This window comes from Hypomesus nipponensis, chromosome 6 (assembly GCF_054491055.1).
Source record: "Hypomesus nipponensis isolate SF chromosome 6, ASM5449105v1, whole genome shotgun sequence".
NCBI lineage: Eukaryota > Metazoa > Chordata > Actinopteri > Osmeriformes > Osmeridae > Hypomesus > Hypomesus nipponensis.
This window is the reverse complement of record NC_140366.1, coordinates 16,372,150-16,391,100: the sequence shown is the minus strand read 5'-3', so window position 1 is coordinate 16,391,100 and position 18,951 is coordinate 16,372,150. Positions and strand designations below refer to the sequence as shown.

At 44.3% G+C, this 18,951-nt stretch overlaps 1 protein-coding gene across 1 annotated transcript in view; it reads right to left on the bottom strand.

Annotated features, from left to right (window-relative positions):
• The window catches only part of LOC146287356 (MAM domain-containing glycosylphosphatidylinositol anchor protein 2), a 124,405-nt gene that overhangs the window by 63,908 nt on the left and 41,546 nt on the right, over window positions 1–18,951 (bottom strand). Inside the window, exons 2-3 of the mRNA XM_084700024.1 lie at window positions 18,760–18,899; window positions 12,597–12,771 (exon numbers count right to left, since the gene is read on the bottom strand). Coding sequence (XP_084556150.1) covers window positions 12,597–12,771; window positions 18,760–18,899 — 315 coding nt within the window. The remainder of the gene's footprint in view (window positions 1–12,596; window positions 12,772–18,759; window positions 18,900–18,951) is intronic.

The window sequence follows — 18,951 nt, the reverse complement described above, 5'->3', positions numbered from 1 at the left end:
ACAGGGCTGGGAGGGGCCAGGGCCCGCGCTGGCCCTCGCCCTGGGGCTGTTGGGTTTGTAATTACAGATCTACGAGGTCACGGGCCAGTAAACGTACAGTGAAACGCTCCAGAGAGCTAACCTATGCGTCCGTGCCCTCCCCCCCTACGAACCATGTCCAGCCTCCTCCTCCACGCCGGGGATCACATGAGCGTCACATTTAAATTTAGTCATTTAGCAGACGCTCTTATCCAGAGCGACTTACAGTAAGTACAGGGACATTCCCCCCGAGGCAAGTAGGGTGAAGTGCCTTTCCCAAGGACACAACGTCATTTGGCAAGGCCGGGAATCGAACCAACAACCTTCTGATTAACAGTCCGACTCCCTCATCGCTCAGCCATCTGATCCCGCGTCACGTGCACTAGACGTGACGACGCGCGAGTCACTGGGGGACAGGCTCTGTTAGCGAGCGAAACAGAGCGTGATGCTGAACGCTGCTACGCTAGTTGTGTGGGCTGGGCTGGGATCAAACAGCAGTCCTCTGGTAGCTTGTCTAAAGAGCTTCAGGGTGAGTGTTTGGGAGTGTGTATCCTGCTCTGTGTTGGTTAGCACTACATACCCTGGTTTAAGCACTGGAGTCAGATGGCTGAGCGGTTAGGGAATTGGGCTAGTAATCAGAAGGTTGATGGTTGGTTTGATTCCCAGCCGTGCAAAATTATGTTATGTCCTTGGGCAAGGCACTTCACCCTACTTGCCTCGGGGGGAATGTCCTTGTACTTACTGTAAGTCGCTCTGGAAAAGAGCATCTACTAAATGTAAATGCAAGTAGAAAGGAGCCAAGTGTTTATCATGGTAATGATTTAGTCAATCATAGTAATGCAAGCAGTAGTCATGACTGGTCCATTTCCTTTTTTATTTTGAGTTTTAAAACTAGAACGTTATGTAGGCTGTTTTTCCCAATTGAATAGCCACAAAGAATCCAAATATTAGTTTGACAAATAGGTACTAGTAAGGAGTTTGGTTAAAGGTGGTTGTGAGTGATAAAAGGAAAGAGAGATGAAGAATAAATAAGACGTTTAATTTCCACATCAAACGTAAATGTGATCTCATTTCCTTTCATGTCCATTCCTCCTTAAAATAGATCCCTCACACACACACACACCGACACACACGCACCCACACTCACGCGCACACACCCTTAGGTGCACGCACACACACACACAGGCACGCACACACACCTTCCTGGGGTGGCGCTGCATGTTAATCCAGCGCCTAGCTCAGCCTGTCTGTCATCCTGTGTCTAATCTCCAGCTGTCATTGGTGTAGAGCACAGAACAGCCATCAGGGTTGCTGGCTCTGAGTGTCACAGGCCCACGATTAATTTCCCTGCAGCGCTGTGGCACCAATCATTGTCTCAGCTTGATTACCATGCCACACAAGCAACTTGACTGGCACTTGTGTTTCTCCTCTCACAAGTAAAAATAGTCCCATTGTGCCAGAGATAAGCTATTTACTTTCATTCTGCACTAGCAGGGGTGATGGTAGGTGAAAGGGGGGTCTGGAAAATGAGGAAGCCGCCTGTATCCAGATGTTAATGAGGTGATGGATACAACGCCTATGCCCCCTATTCTTCCCTATAAGGGGAGGATGGCTGTCATTGCGAGGGGAGCTATTCTGGTACAGACTCAGACAAGAGGTATTAGTAAGAGCAGCTATTAGCTGGAAGCCATCCCTAATGTGCTGGAACAGGGCCTCTGGCTTTTATTTCAGAACTGGCATCTCAAAGCCACTCCACAAGCACAGCCACCTTTAATAAATTGCAAGCAGAGAGAGGTGAACTTGTGTTCTGGACACAGCAGCATGGAGCAAGGTCTCTCCTATAGTTTAGATTGATGATTTTAGGCATTAAGAGTGGCTGTTGAAATTGTTACCCCAGCAACAACAAGATGAAGTGCCTCTTCAAGGTAAGTTTGAGAGGATAGAGGCGACTTTGTCTAACCCTTTAAACACCTCGTCAACAGCAGGTTGAAAATTAAAGTATGGTATTTAAGTGGAACTGGTAAGTTCATCAGAATAAATTAGGTGTCAATGTATTAGATATTAATGATTTTGTTTACAAACAGTGTACTTAACTGTGGATAAAAAAAAATAGAGGGACGTGTACCAGACACACAGTAATAAAGATGAAGCATCACCTCCAGTTTGCTGAATGAAGCAGTTTTGTGCTCTCACATTTACACGGGTCACAAGGTTAATAAGCTATATTCTTGAAATACATTGCCAACCCTTCTCCATAGATCCCTGATGGAATACCTGCATCCAGCGTGTAATTTACTGTCGGGACATTTCCTTCGTCTTCGTCTCTCACACCCTGGGCCCTGTTGACCCCCATCTTGTAGCTCTCAGCCACAGACTCCTGTAATAACTAGCTTTATCTATTTGGTGTCAGCTATGGCTCCATAGAGCAACGTGACCGTATAGGGGACTGGGCAAAAATACATCCTCACAGACCATTCCAATGATGGCGGCAGAGTGAAAGAGATATCTCTCTCTAAACTGAATATCATTCTCCGGGACATGAGATATGGGTCCCGGTAAATTATGTGTCACACCACTCTCAATGCTGTCCAGGATAGAGAGAGGGGAGAGAGAGGGAAGAGAGAGGGGAGAGAGAGGTAAGAATGGGAAATGAGGATGTCTATGAAATGGCTGCTGCTATGATAGGTGCTACTATGGAAGAGTAGCACTTCCTCTTGCATATAGAGAGAAAACACTCACATGGACTCTCATTGTATGCAGCAAATGGGAAATGTGAGCAGTGCTTTCTAGAGAGTAATTATGGTAATATACACGTGGCCGGTGTTCTATTATTGATGTACATTTTTACGATGATCACACTAGCTACTTTCGCATTAAGCACGGCTGTGCTAAAACCATAAAAGCATAAAAGAGACCTTCTCTGGGCCCCAGAGCAGTTATGTGAATGGCATTTTGCTCCTGGATGAAATGCCAATGGTGTTTCCACTGTGATTCACTCAGAATGGGTCCAGTGTTTTCACGCTGTGTATGCAGCCTTTACTTAAGTGCACGTTTGAATGTGCTGAAACACGTGCTAGTGCACATCATGATACCTGGCAACCAAATGCTAACATTAGCCAATGTTGTGCGTGCCATTGTCATATCAACAAATGTAATTAGCTTCCTTACTAACTAACAGCGTTTACATCTAAGATTTACAAATGAGAATAAATACATTTTGTTTAATTATATGAATATGCGGTAATAATACAATGATAAGACATAATACTCTGGACTTTTGTAGGGTCATGTGTCTGACTATGTGTGTATTAGTGATAGAGAGAGGAAAGGAGGGAGAACTCAGAGAGTGAAAGGATAAGTGTGTGTATTCTGCTTGAGACTGAACTGCACTCAGTCAAAAACAAAAGCCTCAGCATCGGATGCACGTCTCCATGATTGATTTAAATGAAAGCGTTGACAAACATAATGCTTGCTGGCACCATCCGCAAAGGCACATGCCACATGGAATCCATTTTGTGATTGTTTGTCAAAGCCTGTAACAAACAACTAACGAGGAGAAGGATTTTGATGGGCTGTGATGCAGTGAGAAGCACGTGGCTGGAGGTTCGTACTGACCTTCTGGAGAGACGTGTTTGGCGCTGCTGTCTTATGCTGTGTATCTGGACCTGAATAATTCACTCAGCAGTCAGCATCTCCACAAACCAGTTGTGACCCTGAGAGACGATGGGCTCAGTAGGAGGGGAGAAATAGAAAAGCTGTCTGTCTTTCTCACTGCATCTCCACTCGTCATTCTCTAAATCTCCCACAATCCCATTCTCTGCATCTCCCGTCTGCCTAACATCACCACACACTGTACACCCAATACTTTCAGAATACTAATAACTTATTACAACCAAACTATTTAAGTAAATAATAACCTCCTCCTATGAACTGATGCAATTAATATTTTTTTATTTTTTATTTACTGAAGAGATTAGATTTCTTAAATAGTTTGATGTGATCAGTTTCTACAACAGGTTCAAGTAAACCCATTACTGGTGTTTGCAGTACACCTCACCCTAGTATCCCTGCCATCTCATTCTCTCCCAGGAGATAAGTACTTGTGTTCTCACACCAGTCCAGATAGTCAAGTGGTTGAGCGGTTAGGGTATTGGGCTAGTAATTCAAAGGTTGTTGGTTCGATTCCTGGCTGTGCAAAATTAGGTTGTGTCCTTGGGCAAGGCACTTCACCCTACTTGCCTCGGGCGGGAATGTCCCTGTACTTACTGGAAGTCGCTCTGGATAAGAGCGTCTGCTGACTAAATGTAATGTAAATGTCCTCTTTTCTCAGACCACTACTGTCATCAGACCTGGCTCCATGTAATTACTGACAATTACAGCACTGAGGCAGTGCGTAGTCAGTGGACCGTCGGCTAATGCTGCCGCTGTTTTAGCGCACCTGCGACACTGTAAGTGAATTTAGAGGGCAATCACGCTGTTAACATGGCCTTTCTGGGAACATGACAAGGTGGCTGGGGTTGTTATGTAGGCACTCCATGTCATAACCCATCATAAAGCACCCAGTGGATCAGGGATTACACAAGCACAAGCAGTCTATACAATACAAATGCTGTGAATAAGCGTTCGGATTTCACTTCAATCCTAGTACAGGTATTCTAGTCAGACATCCCTGGTTGGTGGAAGCAGCCAAACAACATTCAGGAGGATGATTTTTCGAGGCAAACACAGTGTTGCCTCTGACCCAATATGAGGTCCCTTCACAGCAGGCATCCGGCAGTTTGGGCTCGGCTGCGTTCTAACCTCCGCTAACTGAGAGCGCAGGCGGCGGCTGGGTCACGCGTTCCGTAGAGCTGCCGCAGCCTTCATCTTCCTCGCTGACAGGGGTTCTGTTTTTCAATCTCGCTTTCTTTGGGAGGGGCTCACCAGTAGTGTTGATGTGTCTGTGTGTGTGTGTGTGTGTGTCTGTGTGTGTGTGTGTGTGTAAAGGAGCAAGAAAGTTAGTGAGTGTGGGTGTATGTGAAGGAAAGAAGTGTGTGTGTGTGTGTGTGTGTGTATGTGTGTGTGTGATGGATGGATGGAGGGCCAGGTGCCAGACGCCCTCTGGTCTTCCTACCAGTGATGGAGATGAGGAAGTAATGATGCCCACTAGAGCAGGGAGGGGGTGTAATGAATCTCCTCTTCATCGTCTCCCAGAGACAGAGGCGTCTGCCTCTGCCCATCTCCCATCCCATTCATCTCCCTGGAAAACAGGACACAAACCAATGCACCCCCCCCCCCCCCCCCTCCCACGGGCCTCCTATTAGCGTCTGGAACACAACGCCACAGACAGAAGTCCATTCAGCTGAAAGTTCTTTCTCAGTCTAAATCAAGTCAACATGCCAATATATGCACCCGGGGGGGGGGGGGGGGGGGGCAGGTCAGGGGGATCACTAGGAATCCATTCTCAAATAATGAGTAGAGTGGGTCTCCAATGTCATATGTTCTGCTGGTGTAAATTGTGATCTTTTGTGGGTCCGTGAATTCGAAATTGTACCGTCACTTCCTTTGAGTTGTGTTTCTGAAATGGCATGCATGCATCTTGAAAATAGCTCACACTGAATCGAATCAAATTCTAATTCTACATCTGGCTAACAATAATGATATCTCTGTACAATAGTTTTGTGCAACCACTAGCTTTTTTACCTACCAGGCCTTTCACCACAAAAAATGGTGCTTTCTAATGCAGGATTTAAGTCTGAATTCCATGATTCACTTAATGTACTGTACAATACAGAGATAAATTCACATTGTGGACTCTTGGTTGCCAGGCTAGTTTCAATACATTTACTGCAGGTTGCAACCAGATGATTCAGATTAGAACGCTCTCAAGGAAAATGTGCAAACCACAGCACTAATGATAGTGATTAGGGGTGTGTGAGAGGCTACATGCCTCAGAGATACACTGAGATTCTCCCTCCTTCCTGGTCTCCTTCAGCAATAAAAGAGTCATAAATCCATGGCTTGATGCTTATTCATATATATATATATATATATATATAAACCCATACGTGTTCCTCCATGTCAACATGTATATATTGACAGCCTGAGGTTGAAATGCCTATTTTATTGAAATTGCAGCTTCGAGGCAACATTCATAGGCTGTGATTCTCGAGAGACCACTTCAAACAACAATGCATATGTCCCTGTGATTAATGTGTATTGATATAGTCATCTTTTTATGATTTGAAATCCATTTCTACAAATACAAATATGTATATATGGATGGATTTACATTTCATGAGGGAGACTTACATATGCGAATAATTTCCGCTGGACCAATGGACCAGCTATCATAAAGGGCTACTTTGCGATATTGAGGGATGACAAATATTACAAGAACTGTGACATTATGAAGGAGAAATCCCTCTAGGCAACAGCTGCTTTACTAGAGTGGTTACTAATTCTATATGTCTCGTGTGTACGATACAAGTGTCAGTTCTACTGCTCTGGTGAAGGCCTCTCCCCTGAGAAAGTCCTTGAAAGATTAATGACCAGTCATGAACCGGCTTTTCCTACATTAAACAAGCCAGCAAACATTTACATAATGTACACATAATGTGCTGATTCACACTGTCCTGATTCAAAGAAGGCTCAGATAACTCACCTGGGCCCTATGGAAGTATTCATCATGCCAGGTCATTTACATCCCAAAACACTTACAGCTACTGCACATGCATCTTGGTCTACATATATTATCAGGTTTTGAATAGTTCTGGCATATTTTGCCTTTGTATTTGCCTCAGAACCCAAAACATTTGCATACTATAACCGGGCAATGTTCTCTACCACTATATATCTAGTAATAAATAATATCTAAGATTATATATGTTCAGCATATCAAGTTTTGTTTATATAATAAATGAGTCGCAGTGAAGCCAGTAAAGAAATGCGGAGCTCACACAATGAAGTCATCCTTTTCTGTGACACGTTATGGGCCGAAGGATAAACCGCCATGAAAACCCCCCACAAATATACGACTGGGGATTTGAAAAGCTGATGATAACCTCTTTTCTCAATTTCACTCATAATGCATCGTATTGAGCCAGCCTCTCAAATCCCCCTTCTCCAAATGAACTCTAAAATCGATATGTTCCCAGGAGATTCCCCTTCCTCCCACACACACACACTGTGCGTTCTGCATATACACAAATATATTAGCCTTTAACAGGCTCTTGAGGACATATAAATACTTGATGTAGATATGATAAAGTGCTCCAAGCAATAATGCCAGGGCATGTGAGTTAATATCATCTGCATAATGGCTCATTTGAATCATCCCACACGGTGAGGTTTTGGTACCTCTCACAGACGTGTCTCCAAACTGCCAGTGTTCTTTCTGCGTACACATATTACCCAAGAAGCCTTGCAGCAGGCTGGCGGTAAATGGGACGCTAACCACAGAGGAAGTAGTCAAGCAGACTTTTGTAAAGCAGTGCAGACACACACTAAACTAATACCATCAGGACAGTTTGGCCCCTGCCATGAACATGAATACACGCATGGACACCATACACACACACACACACACACACACACACACGTATGTACACTATACACACACACACACACGTATGTACACTATACACACACACAGACACTAAACACACACACACGGACTCCACACACACAGCACCGTCTCATTTCTCGCACTGCATGTCGCAAAAGCACGGAGGAGGCGTGTGCCATGGAATGTTAATCTCCTGACGAGCATGTGTATGAATTGGGAGCCCGGCAACAGAGTGTGTTCATCCATAAACAAGTGTCTATGCTCAGCGGGCCCAGTCTATCTCTCTTGTCCCCAAACTGTGTCCATGTTAGTGCCTCCCGCTCAACAGAGATGGAATATGGACAGAAGATGGAATGTCACGTTCTGAATGGGTCACTGACAATTCAGGATCATATTTTTTTTAATAAAAAAGGCAGGCAACACAGGGAACTAAATACAGGGAAAAATAGCAAATAGCAAATACGGGGAAAAATGTTGTTATGAACACATACAGTGATTGATCCATGAGGTAAAAAGGATGAGCTTGTGCTTGTTTGAACTTGATTGAATCAAATGCTTGAATGCAGTTGCTTTTTTTATTGATACAAAGAATGTACAAATGTTTTACATACGGCAAGGAAATACATTTTATGGTCTGAACTGTGGATTTGGTAGACTGTGAGAACAGTTTATCTGCATTTATATAAACATATATCCACATTGGAACAACATATTATTTTTATAAACTAATATTGGCCAATCACCAATACTTATCCCTGGGTAATAAGCTTTCAGATCCAAGGGGAACACCCCACCTTTCATAGAAATAAAGTCATTAGATAATAGATAATTGAATTATAATTCAATATTTAATGAGGTTATTGTTCAAGACTTAGGCCATCATAACAAGAAGTTAAGATGAGTCACATCTTTATTCTTTGTGTATGCAATTGTCAGGAGATTTATAAAACTGTCACTAATTGGAGTGTGAGTCATAGGGCTGGAGCAGCCTGAAGTGTTTAGCTGGCTTAAAGGTCCCTGACCCGTCTCCTGGCTCACTGAGTCAGCTTCCTGTTGATGTTTCGCTACAACCTCCGCTTCTCCTGTATCGACTGTTTTCTATAGTGTGTCGTCTCTCAAATGCATTACGCAGGCAACAACAGCCAATGCACTCCTAAAGCCCTGACGAGGAGGTGCAGAGCCCCCCCTATCAGACAGTCGATAAACCCCTAAGACACAGTAACGCAGTGAACGGATCAGATGAAAACATGGTGGGACTCCCCCGCAGATAGAGGAGCCGGACAAGCTGTACATCGATCAGAGACGGACTGAAGACTGAAGTTCCTTATTACATTTTGAGGGGGACCCTCCGTGCAGGCCTAACTATAGACGTTTATTACACGGCTGTTCTTAACGCTGTAGAAAGCTCCATTCACTTGAATGAGGCTTACCAACGTTCTGCGGTCTGATATCTTCTGATAACAGACCGTTGCTATGCATAACAGACCGCTGTCAAGGAAAGTGGCCTTTTTGCTTCTGATTCACGTTTTTCGTAGCACTCCGCAAGTAGTCCGGTAACTTTTCAACCCCAGCGTACTCCGTTGCTTAGCGACGTCGGCTGATTTGAAGCCTAAAGAATGTTCAACGTCTATGAAGTTCAACGTCTTTGGCGAACTATTTCTCTGCTGATCAACACTACGAATGGTAACAAAAATTGTAAAAAGACACACTGTGTTAAGTAATTTTGTTGGCCAGTAGCCGTGTAATAAGCGGGATAATGTATAGAACGCCGGTCATTATCGGGAAAATAAGCCCCGACAGGGCGAACAGCACCCCGCTGCCAAGCGGAGGGGTGTAGCTTCGATCTGAAGGGGCTTATTTTCCGGCGTTCTATACATTATCCCTTACATGGCACACATCTTGGGACATCAGCAGATACAAAATGTGCTTAGATGGACTCCAGAGCTGTGAGGTGGTCCTTTAAATGAGTTATTGTGAAGTTGGCCATGGCTAGCATCAGCTCCTCTGGGCTGGTGGGAGAAGTTATTACAAATAATGACCTTGCCTTTGTCTCTGCCTAGCTGACGTAGCCTTCTCTGTGAGAGGTTAGGAAGCCAGCTGTGCAATACAGACTGAGAATTCCCCTACCTATAGAATCTTTAGCTACCTTTACTTTTATTTCAGTTGGCATTTCTATTGGGTGTGAGTCAAGAGGCTTTGGTGCTTTGAAGGCTGACTTTCATTTCCTATGCGTGTATGTGCTGTTCGGATAAATCCTTGGGTGTTTGGACTCGAAATTAAAAACAAGCCTCCGCTGTTTTATGAAAGCGCTAGGCTTGCGACCAAACAACTAGTCTCACAGTGAAACATCACGTGCATGTTCTGCCACTTATCACACGAAACTCCCGCTTTCTCCCCATGAACGATTTCCTCCTAGTAGCTTCATGGAACTGTCCTCTCCAACTCACCATGATATTTCTGGGCGTATTTCTGGGTACGAACAAAGACACACACAGGCATCATCTGAAAGAGACATTCAAGTTAACACAATTCTGTGTTGTTGTGTCCTGTCGCACAATTTGGATGCTAATTAAAAATCAAGGCTGCAAAGAACTAAAAATAGCAGAATCTGCAAGAGGGCCATCAATTAAATTCACCCCTAGGGGACAGCTATAACATTTCTCCATAGTACTTTTTTGCTGGATGTGCAACACAACAGCAAACTAATGAAGTGCATGGAATACAAAGCCAGACACGAGAGTATCAGACTAACACTTTAAATGCTCCTGCTTCTAGAGTCTTTGTATGAATACCGCCAGCCCCATAAAGGAGCTATCTCTTTCAATGCACACGATGAACGGAGAGTGCTTATCAGATGAGAAGAATTCATCTAATTGCGTCAACCTTTTAACGAATAATATTCTCATGAATGCCAGAGCCACTGAACTCTGCTCTCTAATCACACATGCTACTCGACAGGACAGGCAATTTCACTGAAGTATCAGACATACAACATAACTCTTTTTTACTCTTGTTATTGGTTGATAACATGCTTTTATAAAACGATGTGTCCAACCAGACACAAAAAATATTCCGTCCAGCTGTAGAGTTTCCTTCAATTCAGTACCTACCATAACAACCACTGACCACCACAACCCTGGAGCGGCAAGTCAACCAGCTGACTGTTCAACAGACTCAATCACACAGGACGTCACCTGTCGTCATTCAACTGCAATGACACAATTGAGGGGCAGTTCTCTGATTCCCATCCTCTCATCTAACCCCGGGTCCAGTAAACACACAGTCGAGGACTCATGCAAAGTGAGGACTCCCATTTCCAACCAGGCAACAAGGCTCGCTCTCGCTTCTCCCTCCGTTCTAACAGCAGCTCGCTCTCGCTTCTCCCTCCGTTCTAACAGCAGCTCTGTTCCCAAGCCTCAGCTCATGTCAGTATCTGTCAGTATCGATAAACAGGTACAGAGGATGCACACCACCCAGGCACCTGGGGAGAGCGACGAGACCAGGAGGCAAATAGAGAGTCCTGAGAAAGACAGATAGAGAGGGAGGGAGAGAGAGAGAGAAACACAGGTAGAGAGAGGGAGAGCGAGAGAAAGACAGGTAGAGAGAGGGGAGAGAGAGAGAGAGAGAGACAGAGGAAAACAGGGAGAAAGAGGGAGAGAGAAAGACAGGTAGAGAGAGGGAGAGCGAGAGAAAGGTAAAGAGAGGGAGAACGTGAGAAAGACAGGTAGAGAGAGGGAGAGAGAGAGAGAAAGAGACAGAGGAAAACAGGGAGAGAGAAAGAGAGAGACAGAGAGAGAATAGAGAAAGATGGATTGAGACAGAAAGACAGAGAGAAAGGACGGTGACAGTACCAGAGCACCAAACTGTACTGACAAGCACTGTGTGACTGACAGGAGTGAATGACAGATTGAGAAGTCTTAGATGTCAGATGAAAGCCGCTCTTTTTACTTTGGTAACCCCAGCCTAGCTTGTCTGGGATGCAAAGGAGAGAGAGAGAGAGAGAGAGACAGAGAGACAGACAGGTAGAGACAGACAGACAGAGACAGAGAGACAGACAGAAGAGGGGTGGAGAGGAGAAGAGAGGGGAAGGGTGAGGGGAAGAGAGGAGTGGAGTAAAGAGAGGAGGAGAGGAGGGGAGAGGAAACCGTTTACTCAGTCATGGCAGGAGTAATATGCTAAATGCAGGTCAAAGGTTTATCGCTCGCTGATGATGTAGCTAATGGAAAAGTGTTGGTTTAAAGTGTTCACGTCACAGGGCAGTGCGTTCTCCTTTTTGGCTGGCAGCCTGTGATGCTGACCAGGCCGGGGAGCAGACAAGGCCACACAGCCTCTATTTAAACCCACCTCAATAGAGTTGCTGGAAGCAAAAATAGGTGCTCCAGACCACTGCAACAGGACTTTGCCCTTGTTTAATGGCCTGGTGGAACATACAGGACAGATGTACTTAACTGCTGGCTTGCAGGAAAGCTAGGTACTGTCCACGTCCTCACAAACAAGTCAAAGAGCAAGCTAACAGTCTTAGGGAGGTGTGTGTGTGTGTGTATGAGTGTGTGTGTAAAGTGATGGGGGTGATGGGTGAAGCAGTGATCGAAGTGCACTCATGAGAGTCACCAGCACTCGTCAATTCAAGGGGTGAAACGGAGCAATCAATGACAAATCAATAAAAACAATAACAGGTTGGCCATTCTGTTTGATGAATGCCAACAAACAAATCCCTTTATGGGGTCTTGGTACACTAAAAAGACGGAGTGCTTCTAGTAATGTGTATTGATACGGGATCATAATAAAAGCTTTTTAACATTATTAACATTCTTTGGAGAGGGGCAAGGATGACTTGGTTGAGTCACAATAAGACTAGCTCAGCTGTCTTCTAAAACCTTACACGCAAAAAGGAGATCCTACACAGCCAAATACACACAGCCCTTTTCTGGCCTTCGATTTAACCTCCACCTCATGAACGTTAGCATCTTGAAGGGTTTGATATGTTGGGAAAGTGATAGTGTCTAATAAACTAGAGCAGTCCGGTACTTACAGTAGACATCCACCCTGATGGACTTGATGGCGGGTGAGCCCAGACCGTTTTCGGCCTTGCAGTAGTAGCGTCCGCCCTGGTGCCTCTGGATCTTGGCGATGTTCAGCGTCTCGTTGAACACGCTCGAGTCTTGGAAGCGGTCCGACACGCTCCCCGCCGTCTTGGTCCAGCGGATCTGTGGGCAGAAAACAACACGACGGACGGCGGTTATTTCGTTTCATGTCATGAAATAGTTGTAAAATACTTACTGTACGGTAACGCAGGATGTTTTATTAAAGCCTTTTTCCTGTGGAGATAAAACCTGCCTCACATTATATTTTTCATCCAGGAGTAAAATTGTTTCTCCTTAAATTTTTAACCACATGTAATTGTTAGATTATAGAATAATGTGTGCTAGCTTGCAGTACAGTAATGTGCAATGTTTTGTAAAAGTAGCTTCAGGCGGAGATAAACACTTGGGCATTTTTTTCGCTTCCAGGAGAAAAAACATTTTCCTTCGATTTCAAACCAAACTGACCCCTACTTCGCCTTCTAAGCTTCAACGCCTCTGTACAACTGATGAAACACCCTTGGCCTGCCCAACACAGGCGGTAATGAAAGGTGAATTACTTTAGGGTTGTAATTGACTCTCCATCATGTCTCCCTTTCCTGTCCACTGGCCTCATTAGACTGCAGACAGGTGCTGTACAGTCCTCTGCCCATGGGTGACAAAGATAGAACCCTGGGTCCTGATTGGCTGATTCCTTTCTCATCCTAAACTTACAGATAGACTGAATTCTTGCCTCCAGAGTTCTCTATCCAGACAGGGGGACAGAATCTCATTGGAATTCGATATCTCCACACTGGAGTGACGATAGCATCGCACGGGATACTGATAGCGTTTGATTTGATGGAGATAGCATCAGATGGAATGGGAGTATCATCACACAGGAATGGACGGTGGGTTCTGGCAGAGATAGCTGTTGTATTGGATGCAGGTCTTATCCATGTTTAGCTACAACCTTGGGCTATATTTGCACAGTGGAAGTTAAAGGGTTCTGGTCAACTCTGATGCGGAGGGAGACAGAAGAGGGAGGGATGTGTTTGGCATCCATAGATGGCATCTTTTTCGGGAGGCTTGAACCGCTCAGACTAAAACACCAGACAGAGGGGGTTTTCAGACACAACGCTGGATTTATTATTAGTCTGTCACAGCTCTTCTCTGGCCTCAGGGTGTTGTTAAGAGAGGTGAGGAGAAACCAACTTTCCTGACACTCTGCTCTTTTCAAACAGGAACAGTAGGTCCCAGAGTCAATCCTGCTGATTCCCTTTATTGACCTCCAGATTGAGTCTAAGTGCCTATGTTTGTGTCAACCTTAAGTGCTTTAGGTGCTTGTTTTGAAGGAAAACTGAAAATGAAGACTCACTTCCCCCCCCTAGTTCATCAGAAGACCTTTTAAATCGCTTGAGGACAGAATCAGTTCAACTAAACAAACTCTGAAGTTAGATAAGTTACCAGAATAAATTAGATTCAAAGTTTTCGAAATCTCTACCATTTTCCTTCAGTGCTCCGGATACCCCTGCAAGTACAAAGAGAGCTGGCTTATATCGCGACCTCAGCAGAATTGAATATTCTTCCAGCTTATATACTCCATTCATTTTTGGATTCCTTTTGTGCGAAGAGCTTTGAGTTTCCAGCAAAGCGTAGTATCAATAAGTGCATTGTTAGAGTGACACTAAGAAGTGGGTATTCAAATGCCCTCTGCGTTTTCAAAGAGGAAGTGCTCCTGTTTGTTTCACGTGGCGGTGGGGCACATTATCTGTGTGCTTTACATTTTCTCTGAGCCCTGGAGCCATTTTACTCTCCAATCTTCCTGTTTTCTTTCTAAGATGTCTACTTCTTCCAGAGGAAATGTGAAAGGATGCCTCATGAAAACAGTTTGACCGTTTCTTATCTGGAAAGAAGGGAGTGAGGAACTAAGAGGTATGATCATGGCTACATCGAACCATTTAACAGGAGTTTCAGACATTTTTGCTACACTTTTTCTACTCAAAGTTATGCAGTATGGGCTTTGACAAACTTAAAAAAGTAGCCATTACTACTACTAATTGTTGTACCTCACACTATGTATTAATACGAAAAGACACAATAGACAAGCAACGCATTTGCAAGGAACCTTTGACACCGACAATTAAGAAAATCTCCCTCATATATGGACAGGTGATCAGAATTTTTTTTTAACGTATATATATATATATATATATATATATATATATATATATATATATATATATATATATATATATATATATATATTTTTTTTTTAACCTTTAGACACTTTCCGAACCTTAAATAAAAATAAAAAAAACTTCTTAACAAACAAAAAACAATCTTGTTTTACCTTTTAAAAGGAAACCATGTTTTCCTTTAAAAAGCAAAGGGAGGGCTAATTGTTATGCGTGCGGTGGCAGTTTTGATGCTGACATCATATGCCAGAGCACGCATCTCGCATCTCCAGTAAATCTCCAACAACGCCTGCTGCGACACCCTCTCTCCTGTCTTCCGGCTGGTTTCTAATTGCGAGCCGTCTTTCTGCTCCGACGCCCAGGGGGTCTGCAGGTCTTGTCTGCACTGCCGGGTGTGGCCAGGCATGGCAACCAAGTGTTCAGAGCCAGCCAAGTTGACCAAATCATAGATTGTCAATAGACTCCACAGGTCTGAATGAATCAGACACTTCCATGAATCAAACACTCCAAGTTGCATGATGTAATACCATTAAAGAAATATATTCAAGTCCTACAAAATTAAAATTGTGAACAGCTACTCCAGCTGTCTTAACTAACACAACACCACATAAACAAGTTTGAAATCCAACAAGGATGCCTGGAACAAACATTTTACGTTGTAAGAAAAGCAAATTTAGATAGATAGTGCCAGAGCTTGACACCTAGGAAAAGTGACAACAGAATCTCTGCGTGAAATTCCCTCTTTCTGAAGATAACTCACCTTCAGTTATCATTGTAAAGAAATGAATCATTCACAGATGAGCTCATCTTCCTCCCTTACTCAGCCGCAGCTACGAACGCGAGGAACCTAGCAGATAGACTATACGTCTGTACCTGTTGGCCCTCCAGTCCAGAGACAGTCTCTCTGCAACCCTGCTCATCTATACCCCTGACCTTCCGAGGGCATTTCTGAATCTCACCCAGGCTGTAATTGAAACAAAGATAGGGGTGTTTGCTGAGTACTGTAGCTGGCGTCCTGGTGACATGTCTTCAAACAGAGATTGTGGGCAGGCGGGCCAGAGGCCAGGCCGGAGAGAGTTATGGGGATAATATACAGATGCTAATAGAAACCAGTGACGTGCCCAGGTGATCTCTGGTCAGAACAGATACTGTGGGTTCTACAGTGTCAAGGTCAGGGTCATGTTCCAATTTTCAAAGGTGTCCTCCTTACCATGTGATCACATCAAGAGAGATAAAGACAGAAGGGATGGAGAAGGGGAGAGAGTAAGAGAGAGACAGAGGGCGAGATAATTGATGGAAGGCCAGCCAGGTCACAAAAAAAGAGGATGAGATTGTTTAGAGAATCCACTTGAGGGAGGGAGCCAGTCTACTAGACACCAGACTGGCCACTACTGAGATTTTAATCAACACCTCGGAACAGATGCAACATCTCTCCCCTGGAGAGTCTAGTCCCACAAGTCCTTTCCAGCAGCCTCTGAACCCCCTGTCACCACGGGGACTGGACCTAGCAGTGCCTGACAAGCTAAATCTCTACAGGCATCCCATAATAACAGCTTGAAAAGTGCCAGTGCCATGGGCAGCTGGGAAAAGGCCTCATATACAGTATGGTGGAGAGTTGACTGACAGGGACATTCATTTCACAAAGAAGTAGAGTGAATCTTGTGTATGTGTGTGTGTGTGTGTGTGTGTGTGTGTGTGTGTGTGTGTGTGTGTGTGTGTGTGTGTGTGTGTGTGCGGGCGTGTGTGTACATGTGTGTGGGCGTGTTGGCGTGTTATTATTAGAAAGAGCCTGTTTCCTGGTGGGTGGTCAGGCCGGTCGCAAGACCAGCTCCGAGAAAGCTGCCGTCTGGTTGGACAGAATCCAGAGTTTCCATCAGTGGAGGAGCCTGAGGGGAGTCTGGGTAATTTAAAGAGTGCAGATATTGATAGACATGAAAAGAATTAAATGTTGGTGAAATTGCCAACAAAGTCCCTGTTTAGGCTACAAATGACCTCTGCGCTTTCGCAGGCTGGTGGTGCTATAAATACCCAAACATGTACTATAGCAGAGGAGGGCATTTTTTGATGAGCCACAGTATAGTTCAGGTCAAACTTGCAAAATTATATCACACAATAAAACCTATTTGATTAACTGTAATTCAACTTTAGATCTGAGGTTAAGGAGAAAAAAAAATTGCTATGTAGTTATACAGCATCTGTCATTTATATGACTTACATGAGAATTTTCTACCCCTCTAATCAAAACTTCTGTCTGATTAAAAGTACAGAGCAACCTTTGCACTGAGTAATTGCTTACTCGATCTCAGATATTCTCTTGGAAGAAGGAAGAGTTCGAACAAATTAGAAGGAGGGTGAAGTCACAGAACTTTGCCAAACGGACAAAAAACAAAGACTATGAACTTTTAGATTAAATTTTAATTCAAATGAAAAGTTCAGTCATATTTCTTGTCTACTTAAAAGTCTGTTCTTGATGAGGTTCAACACTAGGTTCTATCAACCTTACAAATTAAGACTCGGGTCTACCTTAACACCCTCCGCACACCCTCCGCACCCCCTCCCCACGCCTCCAATAAGAGCCTCCACAGCTCTTCACCTCTGCCCCATCCCGCCTTACCCCCTCCAGCACCAGCAGTGACAAAACAGATCCATCCCTAAACCCACAGAGACCAAAACTCCTCTGAGTCTTCCAGAGGATGTGAGAGGGACCCATAATGACTCCATTTCAAAGGAAATCCTGCTTCTCTTGCTACACAGCCATGTAAGCCCTTTGATCTCCTCCTCTCCCCCTCACTCGGTTCTTTCCTCAAATTGTAATTAAGCAGAAAGACACAAAAGTCGGGAGTCGGAGCCCTGAGCGGGTGCCTGGAAATGACTGGCATGTTAGGAGTGCATCGCTAATTTAGGAGGCCTCACCTTTTCAATTGAAATATAAAAATCAATAGCCTTGCCACATCAGCTCTCAGAAAGGAAGTGTACAAACTAATAGGCAGTGTATCGATCAAAAGGCTAATTAAATATTAATTCATGTAAATGGAAACAATCCTGTCCCATGATACTGCTGCGTTCCGTTTAATTTGTCTAATCAAGCAAATTGGATTTGACGTTGGACAAATGTTCCAAAGGTTATGGTGTGCACTTCCCACTGATTGATAGCACAGATACCACATAACTGATTGTTAACTGGTTTGTGCCTGTCTTGACATGCAAACTGCCTGTGTCAAGCCATTTCATAACTACTACTGCGTGTCTCTGGGCTGCTGTTCTCTACAGAGAAGCTCTGACATGTCATTCTGGAGAATAGGGGATGGAAGCAAGTCGAGGGCCAATCAAAACCTTTCTCCCCTCAGAGCATTTTAATTGGTTCAAACAAGAGACCTAAATTAAATGGAGAGCTTAGGAGAAATCTTCTTGCTGGGTTGTTCGGTCACTATCTTCTCCCTGGTGGATTCATAAAACGTAGAGCATTTTCTCAATGGCTCTTTTTCCTTTGGCAAGACACATTGGCTGCTTTGTGTTCACAGTCTCATTAGCACTGCCAGCTTTAATTATGAATATGCAGGTGCACAATGCAATATGGACCGTCAATAATTGAGGGATTAAACTTTTAAGCCAGGTTGGTGGGACGGCGTGTGGAGTGCCGCTTTGCACTGTTGATGTAGAACAACGCTGAAGAGACTGAGAGGGAAAATTAAGAAGTGAAGCTCACATCTGATATAGGTTATTTCCTAAAGCTAGTGGTGAAACCGATGTGACATTTCCCCCGCCATTTCTCATTTTGGACGCTGTACTAAGACGACATTTAAGATATATTCCTCATCAGTATAGCTATAGCTGGCGATGTGGATGGGTATAGCCCAGGGGTTGAGCAGATAAAGAGGTTGCAGGTAAAAAAAAAATGTTTTAAGTTGTTATTGTTAGCAGTTGTTAGCGGTTTCACCTGAGGCCGTGGGTGTCCGGTGACCAGGCAGGTGAGCTCCAGGGTCTCCCCCTCTCGGATGGTATACACCCTCTCTGTGTGGCGTTCCTCCTCCACGTTACAGGCATGGCCAGAGTGCACGATACGAACAGTAGGGGGCGCTGTGGAGAAGACGGGGGTAAAAGTGAGTGAGTTTCAAAACATTATTATGAA